At 40.5% G+C, this 20,261-nt stretch overlaps 1 protein-coding gene across 1 annotated transcript in view; it reads left to right on the top strand.

The window, feature by feature from the left end:
• Window positions 1-786: 786 nt before the first annotated feature.
• Window positions 787-20,261, top strand: part of BICD2 (BICD cargo adaptor 2) — a 34,525-nt gene continuing 15,050 nt past the window's right edge. Inside the window, exons 1-4 of the mRNA XM_010718473.3 lie at window positions 787-1,024; window positions 14,210-14,362; window positions 16,673-17,125; window positions 18,393-19,412. Of these exons, the coding sequence (XP_010716775.1) occupies window positions 914-1,024; window positions 14,210-14,362; window positions 16,673-17,125; window positions 18,393-19,412 (1,737 nt within the window). The 5' untranslated portion in view covers window positions 787-913. The remainder of the gene's footprint in view (window positions 1,025-14,209; window positions 14,363-16,672; window positions 17,126-18,392; window positions 19,413-20,261) is intronic.

Raw genomic sequence — 20,261 nt, 5'->3', positions numbered from 1 at the left:
GGTTTAAAAAAAAGAAAGAAACACCAAGCAACACAAATAAACCAAACACAGACACACAAAACAAGTCAGATCTGAAAGGATGCATGCCTTTCTGAAGAGGTTAGATCTCTGACCCGCCTCTAAGCCCCTTCACTGGCACACTGCTAGGGATAAAAGCTCTGAGTGCAGCCAGCAGAGCTGGCAGGGTGAGCATGTGCTGACCTACTTCATCCAGGCTGACCCAGGTTAGCTTAACCTGGTCACGCAGCAGTCTGCTAGCCTGGCTCGCTTCTGCCTGAGATGAGTGTTAGCAGGTTGGAAGGATGGTCATCTCCAGTGGTGAGCAATGGAGGATGGTGGTAGGTTTCTTTGCTGTAGCTGCATCAGAAAGGGTAGATGTGCTCCCTGCCTGAAGCAAGGAACAGGCTGTTGTCAGTGGTTCAGTCTTCATAGAAGTGAGTCTGACCCAACTATGGAGATACACACATGTGGAATTTTTAGTCATCACTGTCTTGCTGAAAACCAAAGTCTTGCTTTAACCTCAGACTTAAGTCTATAGATGGTTGTTCCTTCCTACAGGAGTTTTTGTGGAGTTCTTCTTATGTAACAATCCCGTGCATTGTAAACCATTGTTTGGGTGCTGCATGTTACTTCCAAGAGCTCTGTTAGACACTCGATAGCATTTAAGTGTCTAATCCTGGGAGAGTGTAGGAGAAAAGTTGCATTGTCTTATATGAGAGAAACATGGGGTAAATAGTTCCAGCTATTTAAAAAGGAAACTATTATGCAAAGTTCTAGTTTTACTAACAAAAGATTTTTCTTACTGTCCTAGGCTTTTGGGCAGGCCCATACCAATCACAAGAAGGTAGCAGCAGATGGAGAGAGTAGAGAGGAGACCTTGATTCAGGAATCGGCTACCAAGGAAGAGTACTACATGAAGAAGGTTATGGAGCTGCAGACAGAATTGAAGCAGCTCAAAAATGTCCTTGCCAACACCCAGTCTGAAAATGAACGCCTTAATTCTGTTGCACAGGAACTGAAAGAGGTAAGTGAAGGTGAAAAATGTGTGCCACAGTTGATATTGTGGTTGTGTTTTCTTATGCTGTGTAAGCAAAATGAGGAAGATTGTTGAGTTGATCGATACCTGCTTCACACCGACAAAATGGATTGCATCTCCTGAGATTTCAGCAAGGCATCCATTTCAGCCAAAGCTGTTACTTCAACAATATGGTAAATCCAGATTTCTGGATTAACGGAGTAACGGTAAAGTTTTATATTGTGTTCTCCCTCATGAAAATGTTTTTTACTTTTTCACAGGTTGATTAACTTATTTTCTCAAGGTACCGTTCACTTTTTATTGCTTTAGGATTGACATTGCCTGTTTCTGATGAGAAATAATCACTGATATGTTCATTGAACAATGTAATTGTTCATGAAATCTATAGCTCAACTGGACTACCATTGGTACAGATAGAGGAAAGGATTGTATTAAGAGCTCAGATCATTGCTTAAAAGTAGAGTGAGTAAGAGTTACGTAGACTGTAAACCACAAATGGATGTGGTAAACAATCCACAGTTATTACTCATCAGATTTGTTTGCACCTTCCTTTGTAGCACTTTGTGCTAGTCTCTCCTGGCCCTGGGACAATCAGGTGTAGGTTTTCCTGCCAGAAGAGAAAGTTATCTAAGAGCCCACATCTTAATCTTGATGTATTTCACATGGTGAAATTGAAAATTAGAAGTGATTTTACTTGTTTAGAGGATAGTTACATGGATAATATTTGGTAGTGAAATTCATGAGGAAATGAGAAATCTTATTATGAGTCTTTCTGGAAAGTGTAGGTTACTTTTGTGGGGTTTTGGGAGATTCAACCGTAATTGGAATGCAACGGAAAAGTAGATTGGGGGTTGGGGATTTGGGGGTGGAGCATCATAGGTCTTGAAACAAGCCAGTCTAGATCTACTTGAATTTTGTGGGTCCTGGCTGTGGGATAATAGAACTGGAATCAATCCATATGGTTGCTCTGCTTAGGCAAGCAACCAGTTGCTGCAGGCGCACACAACTCATGTCTTTATTTCCTAACTTTAATTAAGAGCTTAAAAGCTCCTCACCCCAGAGGTGGCATTATGTCCATAATGGATACGGAGTGCTGCTCTGAGCATGCTGATTGGCAGATTTTGATCCAGCCTGGTGAGTCACTGCAGTTGAAGGTGATTTTTCTTTCTGGATACTGTCATATTTCAGCTACCCAGACATATCTGCTTGGAGCTGCGTTTTCCTTTACACAACCCCTGGATGAGCTGGTTTTAGTGTTCCTTGTGCTTTGTCCTTCCACCTCACCTGCTCAGCCTTGTGTGCTCACACGTTACGCACTTTTTAAGCTTTCTTCTGCTGAAATGGGAAAGATGTGGTTAGTTACTTGAATATGAATTGGTGTTGATGATCAGCATCGTGATTGATTCTAAACTTTGAAACTGAACTCAATTAAAAAAAAAAAAGTTAAATTAAAAAATATATATATATAATCAAAACCTAATATGATAAATAATGACCTCTGCAGTTATGGGTTTCTCTGCAGGTGACTGACAACCAGTGACTGCATATTGCTTTGTCATCTCAACATGTTCTTTCATATTGCCTTCCCTTTTTTAAATCCTAGCTGTTTATTCTGTTGATAGTAAATTGTGGTGGAGCTGAAGAGGGGAGAAGGACCAAAGAAAGAGCATGAAAACTTTAGTGTGAAAATGAAAACATCTGCGCCAACCGAGCATGTGTGTTGTGGAATTCTTCCTTTTAAGATGCCTATTTGTATATTGCATTTCAGTTTGAGTTTTCTTCTGATGGCTTGCTTTAAGCACCGAGGCAAGGTGTGTGAACAGAGATGCCAGGGTTCTCTTGGTCTGCAAAAAAGCCAAGTCAGCACAGCAATTCTGAGGGACGTGGCTTTTCTTTAGTATAGTGCATCAAAAAGTGACGGAAGTCCAAATAGTTGTTCCAGTGGTATTGTTGGGGAGGAATGCACAAGCCTTTTGTGATGATTTATAGATGTAATAGCAAACTAATCTGGAAATATTCTGTGGGGGAAAAATTGATGTGAACGTCACGACTCTTCTAAGCTAGTGAGTGAGCAAGGTGAACACTGTGGTTTTCCCGAGTCCCTGTAGCCATACTTAGCTCTAGCTAAGTTTCATGTTGATGTTAGTCCAAAGAAGTGATGTGCATCTTCTGCTGTGAAGAATGCTTCTGTAGTTCAACAGCAAGAAAGTGCTGGGCTGAAAGTGGAATATGACCTATTGTTTTAAACCACAGAGGTGGAATGGAAATTCCTTCCATCAGTTCTTCTGACTACCCAGGAAAGAAAAACTGTGGCTCTTTTCCATCTTGTTGCAGTTATTATTTATAGATGGATCTGTCCTTTATAATGTGTGTTTTCAAAGTCCTGTATTGCTGCCTATCAAGAGACCTGAGTTGCAAGATGTTGAGAGGAATAAGAAAATACTTCTATTGCATCTGTTCTGGATTTAATCCAGAGGAGGAATGTGGAAATTGCTTGATAATGTCTCCTGACTATAGAAAGAGGTGTTTTTTTTGTTTCGTTTTTTGTTTTTTTAAAAGCTATGGAAGGGCTGAAAAGACAGGAAACTAATGGTGCTGAATCTCAATTTTTGTTCTAACAGATACTTGCTAGTAAAGGTGGGTTGGAAAAGTTATCTGCTCTTATGTAGCTACCTGATAGGATACAGAATTTCACTGTTGTTGGAGCTTTGCAGAAAAAATCTCATATGGTGGCACAGGAAGGTGGTTAAATGAACCAGGCAGCAGCTCCACTTGAGTTGCTTCCATCAGTAGTGATGGTGTGGTATGAAAGCAGATGTTGCCTTGGATCAGTTGGAAGTACGTGTGGGACACTGTCGTTCCTTTCAGGTCTTCTCAGGACACTCTCAAAAAAGCGAGTTGGCTTTGGAGTGACGTGTGATACACCTGGAATTGCTGGAGCAGACACAAGTGGTTTTGACACTTTCTGGTGTATGATCTGTTGAGACAGGTCAGCAGGGTGGTTACAGATGATGAGTTTTAATGCTGTTATTAGCTAGCTCAGCAGCTCCTGTGGCCTGGAAGAGTCACTGGAAGGAGTAATTGGTTCTGAGCAATTGCTAATTGCTATGCCTTCTGATCTTTCATGCCTCCTGTATTTTAGTGGCACCAAAGAAGATTTCATAGCTGACTGATTTGGTTGTTAAATCATGAGGCAGCCATGCCCGAGTATGCAGAAGATGAAAAATAAATGAGCAATTCTTTCCCAGGGAAGCAAAAGGTGTTGTGATTATGTAAACTCAAGAAGGAAATACATTTTTTGTGTGTTTGTCTGCATTAGTTATGAAAAATAGCTGATGTACAAGTAATGTCAGTGCGCTAAGTAGCATCTTTAAAGAAATATGAGTTCTCAGTAACATATGTAGGATTTTATTTCTTCAAGGATATAAAACAAAGTATTTTTCTGAAATTGACATTGAAGAAATTTACTTGTCTTTCATTTTCTTGCATTATATGCTGTATTTTCCTGATTAGTCATTCATAAGAAAATGTGTATCAAATTGAGGGATAATCTAGACAGTGCAGTTCTCTGGCCCTGCTATGCACATGGGACTGTCTCCCTCTTGCAGAGCTGACTTCCCACCTGTGAGTTTTAGGTCCTTCTGAGCCCAGATATAGCTCTATATAATATATGTATAGAATAACGTTCTTTGATTTGTCACTGTTTTTAGAACTGTGAATACAGATGCACATTTAAATAATGCTAAAACATCCCTAAAGGGTTTGCTCTGAAGTGAGACGTGTAGCTGGCAATCAGCTGAACATGCTCCAAGTGTAAAAGTAGCTGTTAGCAAATAGGTAAAACTCCATTTCTAAAAGCAAAGTGGTGGTGCCTCCTTGGAGCAACTTGAATGCATGAAATGTAGTGTGCAGGACTGGATTTCTTATCCTTTAATGTACTGAAAGAATTCAAAGAGTCACAGTGATTTTTTTATTTGTTTGGTTTGTGTTTTTATCCACCCTCTTTTTTCTATGACTGAAGCCCAGGCAGGGCTGTCTGGGCAAGTGGGCACAGCCATTGCCTGTCTTGTCCCATGCAGGAAGGTCAGTGCAGTGCTAGCAGATGAGAGCAGCACGCTGCTGTGTGTTGGCCCAGCACACTGCATGTGGCTTCAGGTGGCAGCTGTTCTCTTCCCACCTTTTGATTTTCATTGATATTGATTTTTATACTGACAGCTTCCTCTTTTACTAAAAAATAATTATAAGAATTCACGTTTTTTGTTTTTTGTTTTTTTTTACAAAAAAGTAGTCGTGTGTCATTTTATATCCATTTGAAGCAGAACAAAAATCCATTGTAAAGAAGAGGAATTGTGGAAATCCAGTTGATGTGCTTCGCACGTATTCAAGGAGGCATCTGCTCGTGATTCTGCTATTGTTGTTGCCCACTGATATATTCAGCAGAAGGATGTTAATAGCAGCATTTCTCTTGCTGTAATGGCTGCTGCCTAGAGACTCAGAAATGATGCTGAAAATCAGGAGTTGGAAGGCTCCATTTGAGCACTGTATATCTTCAGTTCCGGTTTTAAAGAAACGTTAATGTAGGTTCTTCTGACACTACGTAACTGTAGATATGCTTTTCAGTTTAATTGGCAGTTAAGATTCCAGTGTAGTCTATTGTTTGGAAATTAACCTGGTAGCAGGCTTGACAGGGATCTCCTCATTGTTGTATTATAATTAAATTGCTCTGTGCCCATCAGCACTGCAGTAATAGCAGGCTGAGCCCTTCTCTGTTGTTGTGGCTCCTCGTGACCTTCGTTATGACCTTGGATTTGCCCATTTGGGCTTCAGGCCAGCAGCAGTGGAGGGAAAAAGTCCAGTATACACAGCTGTAATCTCCTAACAGATCAAAAATCAATAAGCACAATTAAAGGAGTAGCTGGAAGTGCTCTAATCAGTGGAACAATGGCTTGAAGTTGCTTTACAAAACGTTAATTAAAGAAGCTTGTTCTTTTTTCCATGGAGAGTTAAAATTTCCGCTGGGGTTTGATGGTAGCATAATTTTAGGATGCAGAAGCAGGGAGGTTGCTTTGTTTTCCCTGTGCTTGGCACTGCTTCCATTAAAGTAGGTGGCTTTTGGCAGTATTTCCAAGCAAGATTTGTTTGAGTCAGATTGGCTTTTTTTGATAAGAGCTCTTATTACTCTGTACCTCAAAGCAGTACTGTAGTGTGCTTGGGGAAAAAAAACGTCCTTGGTTTAATCCGGTAGTTTTGCAGTTGATGAATTGAGTTGGGATTTATTTTCAAGTCACATACAGTTGGCTTTAAGAGCATGACTTGTGAGAGAACGTGGTTCAGGCAGAAGCACAAAGCACTGACCAGGGAATGTGCCTGCAGTATTATAAATAGCATTGCTGTACTCCTGCTGCCCCGACAAATGTATCTGTTCCTTTTTTTTTACCCTGTGTTTTGGTTTTCAAGTTTAGTTTGGATGTACTTTACTGGTATGACTTTTTTTTAGGTGAAATAAGTTTAGGATGCATCACATGTACCTCCCAGCTCTTCGTCCGTGCCCAGCAGGTCATTGGCAGACAAAGGGGGACAGATTTTTAAGCAGCATCAACTAATTTTCTCTTCTATTTCGTTAGTAAGTGTAGCTACTTCATTAACCCCTACTACTTGTTAGCATTTATGCTTGCAGGGAGCTGTCTTCTGCTGTTCTGAAAGAGCAAGCGAGACAAATGCCGGGCAGTTAGCATTGGCCTTGACTCAAAGCTGCCCGCCCTCTGTGTGTCAGATTCATACTGATCTGAGCTGTTTCTGATGTAGCCAAATGTGAAGGAAAAATCTGAACTACCAGCTACTGAGAAGTCTCAAGCACTGAAATCCAAGCTGCTTCTGTGTGTTGGGTAGCTTAGGTCTGGAAGCAGGAGAGGTATCCTTGGTTTTCTGTTATCCCAGCTGTAGGAACTGAAAAAAATTAATGACCGATTTCAACATGTTAAATTAGTGGTTTGGATCTAGTTTTTGAGAATAGCCAAGGAAGATCATACCGTTGCAGTTATGTGGCCAATGTGAAAACAGACAGTAGCTCCAGGAGCAGTATTTATTGGGTCAGTTTATGAGTTACTAGCAATAAAATTGGCAGTGTCAGCACAGGCACAGACATCTGCTTCTAAGAATGGTCTGCTGTCATGGTATTTTGCCTTTAAGTAGAGAATCTAGTAAAGAAGGATGTTTCTGGTGGTTATTCTAACAGAGCTGTTTTATCCCAGCCATTTGAGTTCCTCTGCTTCCTGGACAAAAGCTCTTGTGGGAGGAGAAACTAGCATGGGGTCAAAGAACAGAGCTTTCTTTGTGGCAGAGGGACTCGATGGTTCGCATACCCGTAGATTTTTATGCAGTACAGTTTTAGTTTGATTTATCAAACTGCATGTTAGGAAAATAATCCTTTTTGTAGAAAGATCTATACAAGTGATAAGTATCACTCTTATGTGGTCAAAGGATGATTATAGGTCAGTGATCATCTAACAGGCACAGAGCACAGTTTCTGAGTTGGTTATAGGCCAAACAGTATCTTGCCAATTACAGGGATCACACTTTAGCATATTGTATTCTGCTGCTCCATCTGAAATATGTCCTGCAAGGAAGAGGCTGCTGTGGCTTAAATACTTTCAGAATGTCTGACCTGGTGGTGCTTTGGGCTTTTTGACGCCTTCTGTAGCTGTAAGATAACAGCTGAGAGGGACGAAAGAAATCTCTGGAAACAGCATTTAGTCATTGTTTGAAGATCTAATTGCTGTGTCCCCACATCTGTTTATTTCTGTAAAATACAAGCTAGCTGTGACACGCAGTTTGAAGCACAGCTGGGAAAAGGGAAGGAGACTTCATAAATTAGACATGTGAAGTAATTGTATTAAGTCATCTGAATGTTATTAAAGTCTGCCCTGCTAAGTGGTAAACAAGACTGCCGAAAGAATATCTGAGCTGCCTGTGTCCTGCTGCTGCTGCTGGTAACTCATAGTTTATCACTTGGAAATCAAAAATGCAGGCTGCGATGCAGCATCAACGAAGGTTATTTGTGTGCTGATCCCTCAACGTCACCCTTGCTTGTCTTCTGCATTCATTTGGTCCTTCTCTTGCCAGATGTTCTGCCCGTGGTTTAAAAAAATAAAATAAAAAATGAAATAAAAAAATGCACTAGAGACATCTGTGTAGTCCTTGTGCCTCAACACTTTGATCTGGGAATGCTGAAGGATCCTGAGGCCAGATGAAGACCATGGCCAAAGCCCGGTGGGACTGTGCTGTTAGCACATGCTGCACAGGAAAAAGAAGGGTTAAGAAAATGCTTTTATCCAAAATTGCAGTGTAAAGCTTACTGTATCTATCAGTGGCACAGCTCCCTGCTGCTGAATGCTTGAGTGCTTCTGATGCTCCATAGAGCAGCGGCAAGGCTGCTGCTTCCAAAAGCAAGTGGTAACTCACATACTTTACCCTTAAGGCCTCTGTAGGTATTTTATAATATTACCACATTTTCCTTTATTTTGTTGTGCTTTATATAAAGGAGTACCACTTCCATAATCCACACATGAGCAAAATCTTTCATATTACCTTTGCTGCTTATAAAGTGGTATCATTAATTTAGATTAATAACTCCTTTGGGATTTACTTCATTAAAGCTGTTTGAGGAAGTGATGGAGATCTGAGCTAGTGGTTTTGAGGTGATTGTATCTCAGTGGGATTAGGTAGTGTGAAGTAAGCACTTTCTACATCCAGGAGGTGCAGCACTGTGAAAGTAGGCCACTAATATCAGGAGTATAAATTTAGCCAATGCTTTTATCTCATACTTTACATATAAATTATCTGTGGCCAAGTTAAGACGGTAGGGATCCTCTAGTCTTTTGATTAGCTGAACTAGCTGAATTAACTTCCAAAATTTTGTTAATGTTATTTTAATTGTGAATTGTTTCAAGTCTGACAGATCTATGGAATCTAATGCTGAAGTCGCATAGAGTTCTGTCATGATGCTGCAGTGTGCTGGTATGAATCTGCCTGATAGAGTGTCACTGTTGGGAACAGCTAATGGAGACTCTAAACAGGCCTTTAATACTGGAGTAAGAGTCATGTGTAAGAACGGAAACAAGCCTCCTACAGACCTTGTAACAGAGGAGGGAAGGCTTTAATTAACAGGAGAAGCTTGTGCTTTGGATTATTGAAAGTATGTGGTTTGTGGATGTTTCTGATGAGGCCAGGTTAGCACTGGTGTGTTGTAGGTGTGAGCGGCACAGAGCATAGCATGGAGCAGCCCTCCAGTGCCACTGAAGCAGGAGCGTTTTGGCCACTGATTATCATGATCGACAGAAGGCTGAAATCTGAAAGCAGAAATAACTTGATCGAGGAGACAAGCATTAGAAGTTATCATTGAGCTGGAAGTGGATTATGAAAATGCTAAGCTGTATTTGAACTGAGTGAGGAATAAGAGATTCCTCAGGACTCAGTGAGGGGCCTTGGGCCCGTGTTAGTGTCCCTGTGGCTTCTGCACCGGCTCCTCACACCGCCAGGACTCCTGTGCCGAGCTGTGGGCCTTCTCTGGGTATTTGTGCTCCCCAGCCCTTCCTCAGAGCTAGGCTAAGCCTCACTGCCCTTCTGCAGGGTGGAGGTGACAGCTCCCCAGACTGTTAGCTGGCCTCCAAAGAGTTAAGCACATTCTTTGTGGCAGTGAAGGACATGGAAAGCTGCCAAGCATTTAGATTTGAGATTTGAAAAGCAGCTGGAGTTTAACTGCTCTTAGCAAGCAGTCCAGTGAAGGAAGGGGGAGACTGTAATAATAATGTTACACAGCGCCATTCATAATGCTATCATTAACTTTGGGCCAGTGTTTTCCAGCCAGGTTCCCATGCTGAGCTGGGGCCCAGAGCTGAGGTGCCCTGGGCCACCAACCACAGACATTAACCCTCCTGTTACCCATCTGGGCAGGGCTTGGATCGTGTGCAGTGCTTTGAACAGGTTGGTAGCAAACTGCATGCTAAGTAACAGGACATGCATGCTGCAGCAAGGCTGGGTGCTGACTGAATAGCTCTAAGAGAGTCAAACTGCCCCAGGATACACTGTGGTAGCAGACTAAACTCAGGTTTCTCTAGTATTGTTCAGAAAAGAAGTTCTGTGGCAGGGCATTTCCTCGATGTTGCAATAAACCCATCCTTAGTGTCACAACTTTACAAAGCTAATGTAATGTAATGGTTTGCAAAAAATGAATAAATCTTGAGTTAAGTGCATTAGTGCTGGGGCACCACCCTACTAATCACGGCTGAAGTCTCAGACATGCCCATGCTAAGATGCTTCATTGTGGGGATGTTATGCGAGGACAAGTTTGGTACTTGTGCATTTTTGCTACTGCAGTTTCAATATAGCTGTGTCTTCCATTAATATTTCAGAGAGTGGTGTGCTCTCTGTTACTGTCCTTTATTTCTCTCCTTTCCATGGGAGGATAAATGTGTTGTGAGTTACACCTATTCCATCTGTTCTTTCTTAACACTCATGATTTTTGTTCCTTGCAGGATATTTTTCAGAGTTCAGCCTGTTTGTGCTTGGAAGGACTTGGCATGTCTCATGTGAATCAGAGCTCTTCAGAGCCTCTCTCCTAGCCCAAATAAAACAAAAACCAGCAACTTCTTTGGAAGGGTGAATCAGGTCAGATTCACTCACTGAAGTAACTCCTAATACATAAGGCTGGTACAACTGGTCCAAGTGTGGGTAAACCTCAAAAGAGATCTATCTATTTATCCATCTGCTGTAAGCTCTCTTACCATGAGTTGCAGAACAACCCAGAAAGCCAACACACATGTTCTCAGCCTGTATTTAGGAGGACTTGTGTTGTGCTTCTGAGATATGTGGCTGGTCAGAGCTGCCTCAGCAGCCTCTGTTCATAGTTCAAATTCCTGTGAGATCACAGGGGACAAGTGGTGTCCTGATGGGCTTTGAGCTTCTTGGGTACTTTAGTCCACAGCTACCACTGCAGGATTTTTTTATTCCTAATTTCAAAGTAAAATGATATTCCTGAGAGGCACCTGGGAAGTGAGGCTTTGAGTGGGATATGAGTCATTTTTCTTGAGGCTTTTCTTGGCTTGGTAATTTTTTCTTTATGAAAAAGGATTAAAGCTTGGCTTTGCTTTTGAAAACACACAAAATGCTGTTCTGCTTCTGAGTGACCGCAGTGCTCTTTCTCTTTCCTTTCCCTGTTTGCATCAGCCTCTGTCAGTAATAGCACCAAGGCCTATGAAGTTTAGCAGCTTTTTAGCAGATATTCCATGTCACCTTATGAAGTGTAACAAAAGAGCAGAGGAGTCTCAACTACAAGTTTAGTCTAATATCTGTTTTTTTCCAGTGGGGTTCTATAAACAAGATAGCAAAAACATTTTCTATGGGTTGTTTAAAGCATATAGATCTAGTAATGCAAACAGTGACTTTCTATACTGGTCTGTCTTTTGCAATATCTCTTTTGAAAATATTTGTGTTATAAAACACTTCTGAGAACATCTTAGTTTTCCTGGCAGTGTTTGAAGAAGAGCGCACCAGTTCTGTGTACAGAATCCTTGCAGGATAAGGTAACAGAGTTGCATGTATGGCTGGAAGCAAAGAACGTGTGGCCAGGTGAGACAGCTTGGCCTTTCTCTGCCTCTAAGAAGAGGAACTGGTTCTGGCTGCAGTTTGCTCTTGCCAGATTTAAGCAGCTCCATTGAGCTGATTTGAGGGCCCCACTGAGAGACCTTCTCTGAGTCAAAGCTAAGAGGAAAATGCCAAAGACAAGCTTTCTAGCAGCAGGATCAGGGTGGTGTATAGCCTTGGGTGTCATCACTTCAGGGTGTAGTTTGTGTGATTCATGCATTTCTGGGCAGGCTGGGGGGAGACTTTTGTGCATGGAGAATATTCTCTGGGTTAACTAGTTAAGGGGCTTTGCCAGGTGGGCAGACACTCAGCAGAGTTTTATGGCCATCAGCATCCACATAGTGATAGTGGTGCTTTGTAAATTGCTTAGGGTGGAGATATGACTTTTTGTATATCTAGGAGCCTAGCCAGGCATGCCCTCGTGTTCCAGCTCCCTCATGTCTCCTAGCCTAGTATTCCCTAGTATTGTTTGGGGCACAGGAGGAAGGAAGGATTCACCAAGGCACTGCAGCAGCAAGAAATGCTGTAATCACAGAAAGGTTCTGGTTTAAATTTATCTCTAGGTCATCTCACCTTTTCTGTGTACTTGAAGAATGTAAAACAACACTTGTGAGAAGCTGTGCAATCTACATGTCTTTAAATACGTGAATACTGTTTGACATACAGATAATATAAAAATCTGCTTAAAAAGAAATCTTCACTATAATGTGAAATAGCATTGCACTGATTTAACCTTGCAGCTTGCAAGCACGCACATTTATCTGACAAGAAAATGCTATGAGCAGAGTGAAGGTACAGTGAGCTAAACAGACAGTTAATCTTGGTTATATCTTCCTTCTCTGCTCAGGAAACAAGGGAGTTATTTTTAAATCTGCCCTTCCTGTATGTACTGAAAGAGTGATTTTTTTTTTTTTAAACATGCTAGACAGAGCACAATACTTTCACATTAAATAATGAGCTCTTAATGCTGCTCTGAATTAAACGGACAGGATTGGACAGAAACCCTTCTTTATCCAAACAAGAATGGCTCCAATAATTTTTCCAGGCATTGACCTCTGCAGAGATTAGGTCATCCATGGACAAACAGAAGCAAAGCAACCTGAATGGTGGTTGGGGAGAGAAGCTCTGTGGGAGGTCTGCCACTGCGTTTCCCTTACTCAGGAATGGGGAGAATTACAGAGAAGAGCTCCTAATTTGTGTGAAACTTGGACTGATGCGAAGGCCTTTTGCAATCTTAACAGTTCAACTGTTGGGATTATCGGGCTGGGGGCTCTTTCTGCCAAAGGTGAGAGGTCTCAGCTCTCAAAGAGGAATTTAGGACGTGAATTCATGTCAGCTGCCATGCTGTGGTTTGCTGTAGCTCTGAGTTTGTGCAAAGGTAGAGCCAATACCAGCTCACAGAAACTTGGAAACTTCAGGAACATTTAATTGGGTAAATAATTCTGCAGCTTTGGTTCTGAACCTAGACTGTGCAGTTAAGGTTTCATTAGACTCCAGCTTTTTTGTTTTGTTTTGTTTTGTTAGAAGCTGAGGGAAACTGCCAGGAAGCTTCCAAGTGGAATCACAGGGTGAGTCTTAGCCTAGGCTGGGTTTTGCAGTAACATTCTCTAACCACAAAGCAAAAAACATCTGTATTGGAAGAACTGTCTGGATTATGCACTGCTGTGGTTGAGAATCAATAGAGAAATGTGATGCACGCTTGGCAGAGTCTCACTTGCATTATTGTACTGTAGCGTCTCCTTTCAGTGATTAATATTTATTTTTCCTTCTCAGTGTGCTGGGAATTAGTGCTCTTTTCTTTGTTGCTAAAAATAAGCAGGCAAGTTTATATAGTCTAATGTTTATCTGACATGAGAGTCAACTGTAAATTAATTTGTCTTACAGTTGCAGGTAGTTCTGAGGTTGTGTTCAGAACATGCCAGATACAAGTCTTGGCATATGCTCTCACCACAAACGTTTCATTTATCTTATAGTTCTCTGTCAGTGCCAGTTGATACCTGTGCTTTATTTCTGTGTGTTCCTGCAGCACATTCATAAGGGGACTTGGACCTTAATTTATCCATTGGTGCAGGTATTATTGCTGACTTTCTTATTTCTAACAATATAGAGAACATTAAAGGAATCTGAATTTATGTGGACTGTAACCTAAATAATTGAATTGTCTGGAGTCATCTGCATCTCCTTCTCTTGTGAAAACCCCTCTCATTTAAGTGTTGATGGAGGCAGGCGTTGACTTCCAATCTGGCAAAACTTCATCTGTTGCTTACAGTCAGTGAGACAACATAGGTATGAATGCTGATTTACCTGCTTGCTTGTTAACTTTTGAGTCAAAGGTGGAGAGAAAATTTGTAAGAGAGGTAAGAAAACAAAATCTAGCTACTGTGACTGGGTTTTCTATAATTTTATTGACTGGGGGAAGAGTTTCTGTTTGAATAAAATCTAATTGATTAATGCACATAAGGAAAAATGAACATTTGAAATGTTATTGTGGCAGACCAAATCACCCTCACTTTGGGGTTTGTTTTTTTCCAGGCCAATCAGAATGTGGAGATCCAAAGGGCCCGCCTGCGAGATGATATTAAGGAATATAAATTCCGAGAAGCCCGTTTGCTGCAAGACTACACTGAGCTTGAAGAGGAAAACATCTGTCTCCAGAAACAAGTGTCTGTCCTGAAGCAAAATCAGGCAAGTGTTTCAAAATAGTGAGCATTGCTCTCATAGCACTAGTTAATTCCTGTGTTGCAGCCTGGTTCCATCTCCTTGTTTGAACAGATACTTCTTTTCCATATGTATATTATTTTTGAGACTACAAACTCAAAAACTTCAGTACAAAGAGTTGTTCCAAAAATGTTGAAGCTTTTTCTGACTGTTTCTGCACAGTTGTGAGGCCATGTTGCTTTATTTTGAAGTCCAAATCCTTCCAACAAAGGGAAGGAAGGCCATGGAAGTAGAATTTTTCCAGCTGTGCTTTGTTACTTGGTTCAATCTTTTCTCTACACTTTTTTTTCAGTACTTACTACCCATTCTCCTCTACCATGTCAGTAACTGGATGTATTTCTGAACATAGATTTATGCTGCTGCTTAGTGCTTGCATTACCTGATCAGTTCTGTTCTTCTTCTCTTCTGGCTGCTTTCATTAAATGTGAACTGCAGATATGGTTACTCTGTGCTATCAGACCTTATCTGAAAAGTTGCAGCTGGGCTATCTTTGTGATCTTGGAAAAGAAAACTGCATTTTTGGAACAGTTCAGGAATTTCCCTCAGTTATCATTTCTGGAGATAATTAAATTAAACATAGTCTTTGGCCTGATTCACTATTTTTATGCTTCAGGTCCCTGTTCATCCCATTGTTTAAGCAAAATTCACTGTCCAGTTGAAAGACTAGTATAGTATTCCTGAAATGAAAGGATTTTGAGGTCAGCTGTAGTTTTAATACAATCTGTTGTGGCGAGCACTTAGTAAAAGTGTGTTGTTTTTTTTTTTTAATTAATTCTCCTCCTGTGTTCTGATGGAAAGCTGCTCTGCCAAGCGAGGCTGAATGTACTTCACTTATTTCCATGTGGACCTTTGTCAGTGTTTACCTCTTTGACCTCACTGTGCCCCAAAGAAGGTTCCAGGTTGTGCCTGTTGTCACCTGCATATATTTGGTCTAATTAAGCTGACTGGGGTGCTGTGACATCATGTGGTAGGGATGAAGGAGCATTTATGCTCTACATGCAGACTAGAAGAGATAGTGATCTGATAAATTCTGGTCTATATAGCTTGTTGCTTTTAATTTTTACTATTTTTCTCTCATCCTTTTAGGAGAAGCAGGTGAAAGTTTCCAGCTCTGTGTTCATTTTCTAAAATAATATATTCAAGAATGCTGTCTCTCTGGGTTGAGCCAAATTTAACCTCAGATGCTATCTTGTCAGTTGCTAGTAATTACTGACTACTTTTGGTATTCTGGAACCTTTAAGAATATTCTGCAGTCTTAGATATTTGAGCTCAGTGGGCATATTTAGAACCTAGGGTTAATTTTTTACATGGCAGTGCAATATTTCGTTTTATACCTTGTCATTATCCTACTTGATGAATTTTATTAAGCTTTAATAATTTCACTGGCATAACTAGAAGAATCCATCAAGTTTTCCCAGGCTTAAGTTGCCAGACTGAATTAGCATGATTGGATCCTGTTTTTTAAATTGTGTGTTTCAGCACTTGTGCATATTGGCACCTGAAGTTTCTTTTATAGCTAGCAAAAAGTAGTCATATAATTTAGCATGGTTTTTTTGTTCAAAGTAAGGAAGAATATTCTTTAATCTTTTTTTTTTAAGAGATTCAAAAGCTTACACTGACGTTTGTGTTCATAATTTCAGTGCAAGAGAGGTTTAAAAAAAATGCAGTCTTACAGGTAAAAACTTACAGCATCCTGTAAAATGTCATTTAACTGTCTGAGTTGTAGCCCTGATAATTATGTGCTGCTGAAACAGTGATGGCAGAAATAATAGAACGTTGTATTTTGAATGTATAAAAGCAGAGTTTGATTGCTAGGTGTATCCCACCAGTGTTAAGCCCACTGACATACACTAAAAGCAATGCAGGAGAGAATCAGAAGCATAGCTTTGGGAGGCTTCGTTTCAGAAACGTTGAGACAAAATTTGTAGGAAGGCTGATCAGAGAATCTGTTAATCAAACATAAGGAAAGTTTGCATAATGTGCTAGAAAAGCCTGTTTTGTGATGCCTCTGTATCACACATTGCATCTTTCAGCTATCTTAATTAAGTTGGAGTCAATCAACTCAGTTGACAGTTTGCTTAGAAATATTATTCTATGATGTCTGTGAAGGGTAAGCAGGCAGTGACTACAGTTACAGTGCAGCACGAGACCTCAGAGAGAGAATTATTTCCTTCTCACCACATTCAGTGAAATCAAACATTCAGAAGTAAAAGTACTTGGTGCTTTGCAGGCAGACATTTTCATTAGCAGTTTTTTCCCCTACTTGTGTATCTGCAGGTGGAGTTTGAAGGTCTGAAACATGAAATCAAAAGACTTGAGGAGGAAACAGAATTTCTCAACAGCCAGCTGGAAGATGCCATCCGGCTGAAGGAGATCTCTGAACGTCAGCTGGAAGAGGCCTTGGAGACGCTGAAGACGGAGCGAGAGCAGAAGAACAACCTTCGTAAGGAGCTGTCTCACTATATGAACATCAATGACTCCATGTACAACAGTCACCTGAACATCTCTCTGGATGGTCTGAAGTTCAGTGATGAAGCCACGGAGCCCAACAATGATGAAATCATGAATGGGTTTGAACAAAATTGCCTCAGCAAACACAGCAATGGCAAGAACAACACATCAACCCCCAAGAAAAATGAAGGCTTCCCCCCAGCCCCAAGTCTGGTTTCAGATCTTCTCAGTGAATTAAACATTTCTGAAATCCAGAAGCTGAAACAACAGCTTGTGCAGGTAAGCATGTTCTCTAAACAACTATATACTTACAAATAAATGCTAGAGTTCATTCAGATTGGAATTTCAGTCTTCACAATATTTTAGGGGGGACACCTTACAGTATGAATTGTATTTCTGAAATCATTGGTTGCTTTAGAACACAGCTGTCTGAGCTTTTGGCTTGCTTGGCCCACATTGGGTGAAGAGGTATTGTTTTGGGCTGCATATCAAATATGTACTATAATTAATGTAGACAAGTGACAAAATCTCTTTTTTAATATATTTTTGATTAAAACATAAAAGAGGGCAACAAAAACATAAACTAGCTGGTTGGACCCCTATGCTTTAGAATTTGAAGATGTTAAGTGTTTGGCAGCGTAAAATCTATATTCTGGTATTTTTTAATTATTATTAAAAGAAGCTAAATTTGGTCATGTTTTGTTTGGTGGAATGTTAGAATGCAATATATGCTGTGTCCTCTACATTGCTTGTAGCAAGAAACTTAATAGTGTAAATATTTTGTTAAAAGATGGATAGCTATTCCAGTCACCTTCATCAAAAGGAGTTTTGCACAACCATATCTGTTTTCTGTAATTATTTCTAAAATTACAGGTTTTTAATTGGTGCCAAGCATTTCTGTGTTACGTATGTTATTTTGGGAGGTTGCAGAGCATGAAACCAAGTACATATTTCTGTTGCTGAGAAAAGTTTTAAGGTCATTTTCTATTTTTATTTTTTTTTAAGAGCCCTACTAGAAAAAAACATTGTGGAAAAATGGATTTCTTTCAAAATGAGAAGTTTCTGAGGATAATCTTCAAAACTTTCAGTATTTCTGAGGCTTTGCATTCTAGACTGTACTATGTTTGTGATAACTTTCTCTTTGGCCAATTTAGAAAATATTTTGATGGAACTCCAAGTTCCCATTCTTGACTAACTGTTTGCTGTCTTATATTTACTTGAAAATTTGTATTATAACAGTAAACTTTAGCTTATCTTCAGCTGTGAGCATATTTTTACAAAGAAATGCCCATTTTAGAATGAAAATAAGGTATTTGGGGAGAAACACAGCTTGGAATAGTTCCTTGGTGTTGTTTTCTTTTTTTCTTTTTTTTCTTTTTTCTTTTTTCTTTTTTTTGGGGGGTACATGAAATAGCCTTTCCAGTAATGTGCACGTGATCAGGTTTCTGTAACCATGTGGACCTCGGCCTAAGTTGCTGTCTCTTAAAATAAAGCCACTTAAGTGAAAAGGTTTCCTTGACGTGTTGTCTCTGTTCATCTGTTTCAGATGGAAAGAGAAAAAGTGAATTTGTTAACGACGCTACAGGAATCTCAGAAACAGCTGGAAAACACACGGGGGGCCCTCTCAGAGCAGCATGAGAAAGTTGGCAGACTTACTGAAAACCTGAACGCAATGAAGAAGCTCCAGGTCAGCAAGGAGCGTCAGTCTGCCCTGGACAACGAGAAGGACCGAGACAGCCATGAAGATGGAGATTATTATGAAGTTGACATCAATGGACCAGAGATCCTGGAGTGCAAATACAAAGTGGCTGTGGCAGAGATTACTGACCTAAAAGAAGAACTTAAAAATCTTAAGGCCAAATACAAAGAATGTGAGTCTAAGTATGAGGAAGAGAAGAACAGATATGAGACCGAGAGCCAAGCTCTTACGGAAAAGATCGCGTCGTTAGAAAAATCCAGTAGGCATGATAGAGAGCAAGTAGCCAGACTGGAAAAGGAGCTGAAGAAAGTCAGTGATGTTGCTGGAGAAACACAGGGCAGTCTCAGTGTGGCCCAAGATGAACTAGTCACCTTCAGCGAGGAGCTGGCCAATTTATACCACCATGTCTGCATGTGCAACAATGAAACTCCAAACAGAGTGATGCTGGATTACTACAAAGAAGGCAAAGGAGGACGCAGTAGTCCAGAGGCCAAGGGAAGGAGGTCTCCTATTCTTCTCTCTAAAGGGCTGTTAACGATTGATCTAGGAAAGGCAGAGAATGGAAGCGGTGACAGCAGCCCATCTCCAGTGTCATCTCTGCCATCTCCCGTGTCAGATCCTCGGAAGGAACCGATGAACATTTACAACTTGATAGCTATAATCCGTGATCAGATCAAACATCTGCAAGCTGCTGTGGACAGAACAACTGAGTTGTCCAGGCAGCGTGTTGCCACTCAAGAACTTGGGCCAGTGGTGGACAAAGACAAGGAAGCTCTCATGGAAGAAATCCTGAAGTTGAAGTCCTTGCTGAGCACCAAGAGAGAGCAGATAGCAACTCTGAGAACTGTGCTCAAGGCCAACAAACAGGTCAGTGGGTCTTACAGATGTGATGGTTATAGGCTCAGGTCATAAGTACAGCAGAGTTTATCTTTGAGGACATACTGCTGTTTCTTAAACTCAGCGGAGCTTTTCTTCCTGATACCTGTAGGGAAGCAGGCTGAGAAGAGACAAGCTGTTTCAGGAGAGATACACAGCTGCACTACTGTGAAGCTGAGCACTGGAGCTGTAACTGGCTTTTGGCTGTCACATACTCATGAGAGTTTTTCTTTAGATATAGATTGAAGCTACCTAATGTGAATCATATCAGATTATGTTTAATGTAAGAAACATAAAATGAAGAAAAAACTTATTTTCTATTTGAAAGAATTCTAGAGTTCTTAAGCTTATGTCCTCTCTTAAATTGCAAAGTAAAATAAAGTTTTCCAAGATGAGCATGTGATACAAGAATGCAGTAAAAATAACAAGGTTGAAAGGTAAAATCAGTCTTTGGTGGTTGAACTGTGCCATGCATATTTGCAGGACAGCGGTGAAAATAACTTTGCTCTCTCCTCTGAAGTAATACAAGTACAGCATTGTGTAAGAAATATATATGTACTATCAGCTTTCTTTTTTACTGTATTTTAATATAAAGTTATCCCATAATGTAAGACAAGCAAAATGCTCTAAGTGCAAGTTATGGATGGATGTGTGTAATTATAGACATGCTAGACATTTTTGTTCTTTGTGTTGAAGTATGTAGTGCCTATTTTTATTTCAGTAGTTAGAGCTAGGCATTACTAAATGGGTACTCCATAACTTCCTAGATGCTGATGCATGTTGGTGGGAGCAGGATCCCCCCTATGTCCCATCTGTTTCCAGTGCTCGAAGATGAAATTT

The sequence above is a fragment of the Meleagris gallopavo genome, chromosome 14, assembly GCF_000146605.3.
Source record: "Meleagris gallopavo isolate NT-WF06-2002-E0010 breed Aviagen turkey brand Nicholas breeding stock chromosome 14, Turkey_5.1, whole genome shotgun sequence".
NCBI lineage: Eukaryota > Metazoa > Chordata > Aves > Galliformes > Phasianidae > Meleagris > Meleagris gallopavo.
This window is presented reverse-complemented; position numbering and strand designations above follow the sequence as displayed.